The sequence below is a fragment of the Acanthisitta chloris genome, unplaced genomic scaffold (assembly GCF_000695815.1).
Source record: "Acanthisitta chloris isolate BGI_N310 unplaced genomic scaffold, ASM69581v1 scaffold62, whole genome shotgun sequence".
Taxonomy (NCBI): Eukaryota; Metazoa; Chordata; class Aves; order Passeriformes; family Acanthisittidae; genus Acanthisitta; species Acanthisitta chloris.
Window position 1 is genome coordinate 1 of NW_008660805.1, and position 3,207 is coordinate 3,207.

The 3,207-nt window shown below is 42.4% G+C and overlaps 1 protein-coding gene across 1 annotated transcript in view; it reads right to left on the minus strand.

The window, feature by feature from the left end:
- Positions 1-1,566: 1,566 nt before the first annotated feature.
- The window catches only part of POLB (polymerase (DNA directed), beta), a gene marked incomplete at its 5' end in the record, with an annotated part of 9,647 nt that continues 8,006 nt past the window's right edge, over positions 1,567-3,207 (minus strand). Inside the window, 3 exons of the mRNA XM_009069938.1 lie at positions 1,567-1,776; positions 2,350-2,489; positions 3,044-3,108. Of these exons, the coding sequence (XP_009068186.1) occupies positions 1,682-1,776; positions 2,350-2,489; positions 3,044-3,108 (300 nt within the window). The remainder of the gene's footprint in view (positions 1,777-2,349; positions 2,490-3,043; positions 3,109-3,207) is intronic.

The window sequence follows — 3,207 nt, forward strand, 5'->3', positions numbered from 1 at the left end:
CCCCGCCTCGCGGGAGCGCGCACGGGGCCCCCCCGCCTCGCGGGAGCGCCGGGCACTGCGGCGGGAGCGAGATGCAGCGAAGCTGCCAGAGCTGACTGGGGAGTCGCAGAACGTTCAGAGCTGATGCACGAGGATCACCCAGGTCCAACTCTTGGCCCGGCAGAGGGCAGCCTGAAAGCCTTATCCGAACGCCCCTTGAACTCGGTCTTAAAATCGCAGCTAGTACAATAATAATAATCAAACAGGATTACACACTCATGATGAAATATTCATTTATTCCTACTGATTATTCACAAAAGAACTAAATATATCAGATATATATATTTATTATGATGCATCAGAAGACTTAACACAGTATCAAGTTAACTTGCATGCGTTAGGGGCAGGGAACACTCCAGAAAATAAAAAAACTCCCAATAAGAATAACAGAAAAAAATAAAGGCATAAGCAAGAGCATCAGCCTATAATCTCCATTACTAAGACTGATCAACACTCATGGTAAAAGAACAAGTAAAAATGTAGTTCTGTACACTTAGGACAGATAAAAATAAGTAGTATTACATCTGTCCTTGTTTTATGATTCAGGTCAGGTTGAATAGTCTGACAATAAACTCCTTTCTGCCCCCATAAAAGGCAGACAGAAGACCCAATCATCAACAAATCAAGTGTTATATAATTAGCAACAGTCCATTTGAGTATGCACAAAAGTCTTATTTCAAGCTTGCAATTCTGTTGTAATACATTTGTCTTACTACTACAAGGGATTCAAACACAGTAGCAGCAATACATTCCACACTCACGCTCTGTATATGTATATGAAAGTTAGTAGTTTACTACTTAAAAATAGTTAAGTTTTAAACAAAGCAACAGAATCCCTGTCCCAAATACAATTGGTAATGCATTCTTGGCCAGACCTCCTCTTGTATCCAGAACAGACACAATCTTTCCCAGCAATAAAGAAGAGGTATAAGAGCTGTTTGCATATAAAAAAGGGGCATATCAAACCTACAGGAGTGGTCAATATATGAGTTAATCAGACCAAGCTTCCAGATAATGGCAAGCCAAACAAAATACAGAGCACTGCAACCGATAGTACCACAACATACCTAGGAACAAAACCCACAGGTCACATGCAACAGGAGAATGATCACATTACCCTATAGCCATACTGAAAGGTTTCAGAAGTAACTGCACAGAAAAGAGCTTAACATGAGCTTCAGCACTGCACCAAGACACTTAACAGAGACAGGGAGATACAGGTAGCAGCTGAAAATGGTGTTCTTTAGGAGCACTTCAGGACACAACCTGCCATCACATTCTGGTGTCTATACACAGATGAGATATAAAGAGAGGTACTGGATGCTCCATCCCTGGAAACATTCAAGGTGATATTGGACTGGGCTCCAAGCAGCCTGATCAAGTCAAAGATGTCCCTGCTTATTGGGGTTGGACTAGATGACATTTAAAGATCCCTTCCAACCCAAACTGTTCTATGACACTATGACAATAAAGTCTTACAGGATTTAATCTTCACTACACATGCTTTACAAGTGCCATGGACTTGCTTTAAACATCAGTAATTATACAATTTTTGCAGTAATATCCAAAGTAAGACTACAGGTGTCATGTTTCATAAGAAGCTATGAAAACATCTCTCCACGTTACAGACCTAGACAAGCAGCTATTCACTCCGATCCTTTGGCTCTCGGTATTTCCACTGGATATAGTCAAAGATGTCTTTTTCACATTCTACTGGTAGGGCCTCCCCAGCAACTCCTGCAAGCAAATTACAGAGCCTATTTGAAAGGTGGAAGATCTGTACCTTGCACTGCAAGGTTAAGATAAAACTCCTGTAAATAAAACATATTTAAAAAATCCAACTGAACAACCCCCACCCCAACCTTTTCATACAGTGTTTAGATACTGATTCTTATTAGTGTCAAAGGAAATAAGGTAATGAATTAACTTTGGGGCCACGTGGTTATGCAGCTAAGTACATTTATAGTTGTGTGTGGCTATGTGTATATTTAGACACCTCCCCTCCAAAACAAAACAACTGTGAAAAGAGTGGGAAACCATACAGGTGCTGTGCATGACACAGAGAAAACAATCTTTAAATCAGTAAGACTTGGAGTAGGTGGCCAAAAGGTAACTGTGCCACAGCATGGCATGTACAGAAGCAGGCTGCCTCTTCTTGCTAGAATGGTGCCCAGTACCACAAAGGACACTGTGAAAAATATCATGAACTACAGTATTTATCGCAAGTATTTCCAAAACACTGCAACCAACTGAAGATCACACAAGGCATGTTAACTAGAAAGAATACTCCGTGCAAAGACCCAGACTGACCAGTGACACCCAAGCGACGTATTGCATACTCATTAATGGTGAAGCCCATTTCCAGAGCGTGAGCTCTCATGTTCTTATTGAATATGTCACTGCCTGTGAAATACAGCACACCGCAGTAATACTGATCTTTGGGGATAAGCCTAGAATAAAAAAAACAACATAGAAGTACAGATTTAGAACAAAGATATAACAAAAAAACCTACAAGCCATTTGGAATTCAGCCATTCAGACACCACTGGAGGTTTACTTGCTATTTATGGGCAGACATTCTGCAGCTCCATATGGCTGATTTTCCCCATGAGCCAGATGCAAGAATGAACTGAACTGCTTGCTCATCAAAGAAAGGTTCACCACATCTACCCTGACCTAGAACTTACTAGTGTTCAGCCACTGCATGGTTATGGTGCTTGCACTCCTGCCCAGAATGAATGCCAAAGCAGGAGGACACAACTGGACACAATTTTGAATCCAGACAGAACAGCATGATTTAAAATCCAGCATTATTGCCAACAACCTGCTGTAGACGCTGGCAGCGCTACGGTGGCTCCCAAACTGCAAAGGAATTGCAAGCCTAGGAAATGCCACGCTCGGAACGTGGCTGGAGACACCTGAGTGCAGAACTCTATGCCAATGCCTGCACCCTGTAGCAGACGGCTAAGGGAAGGGTCGGGTAGGGGTTTGTGGGTGTGTGTACCGGATATCAATTCTCCTGTGTGGATAGGCTGCTCCATCTTCTTTATCTGGCAGCTGGCAGACACCCTGCGAAGAATGCAAGCAAGGAATTCAAATGGAATTAAACAGATTTGAGATCAGTCTTTAGCTCCCCACCCCTAAACAACATCTAAACAATCCTCAGTC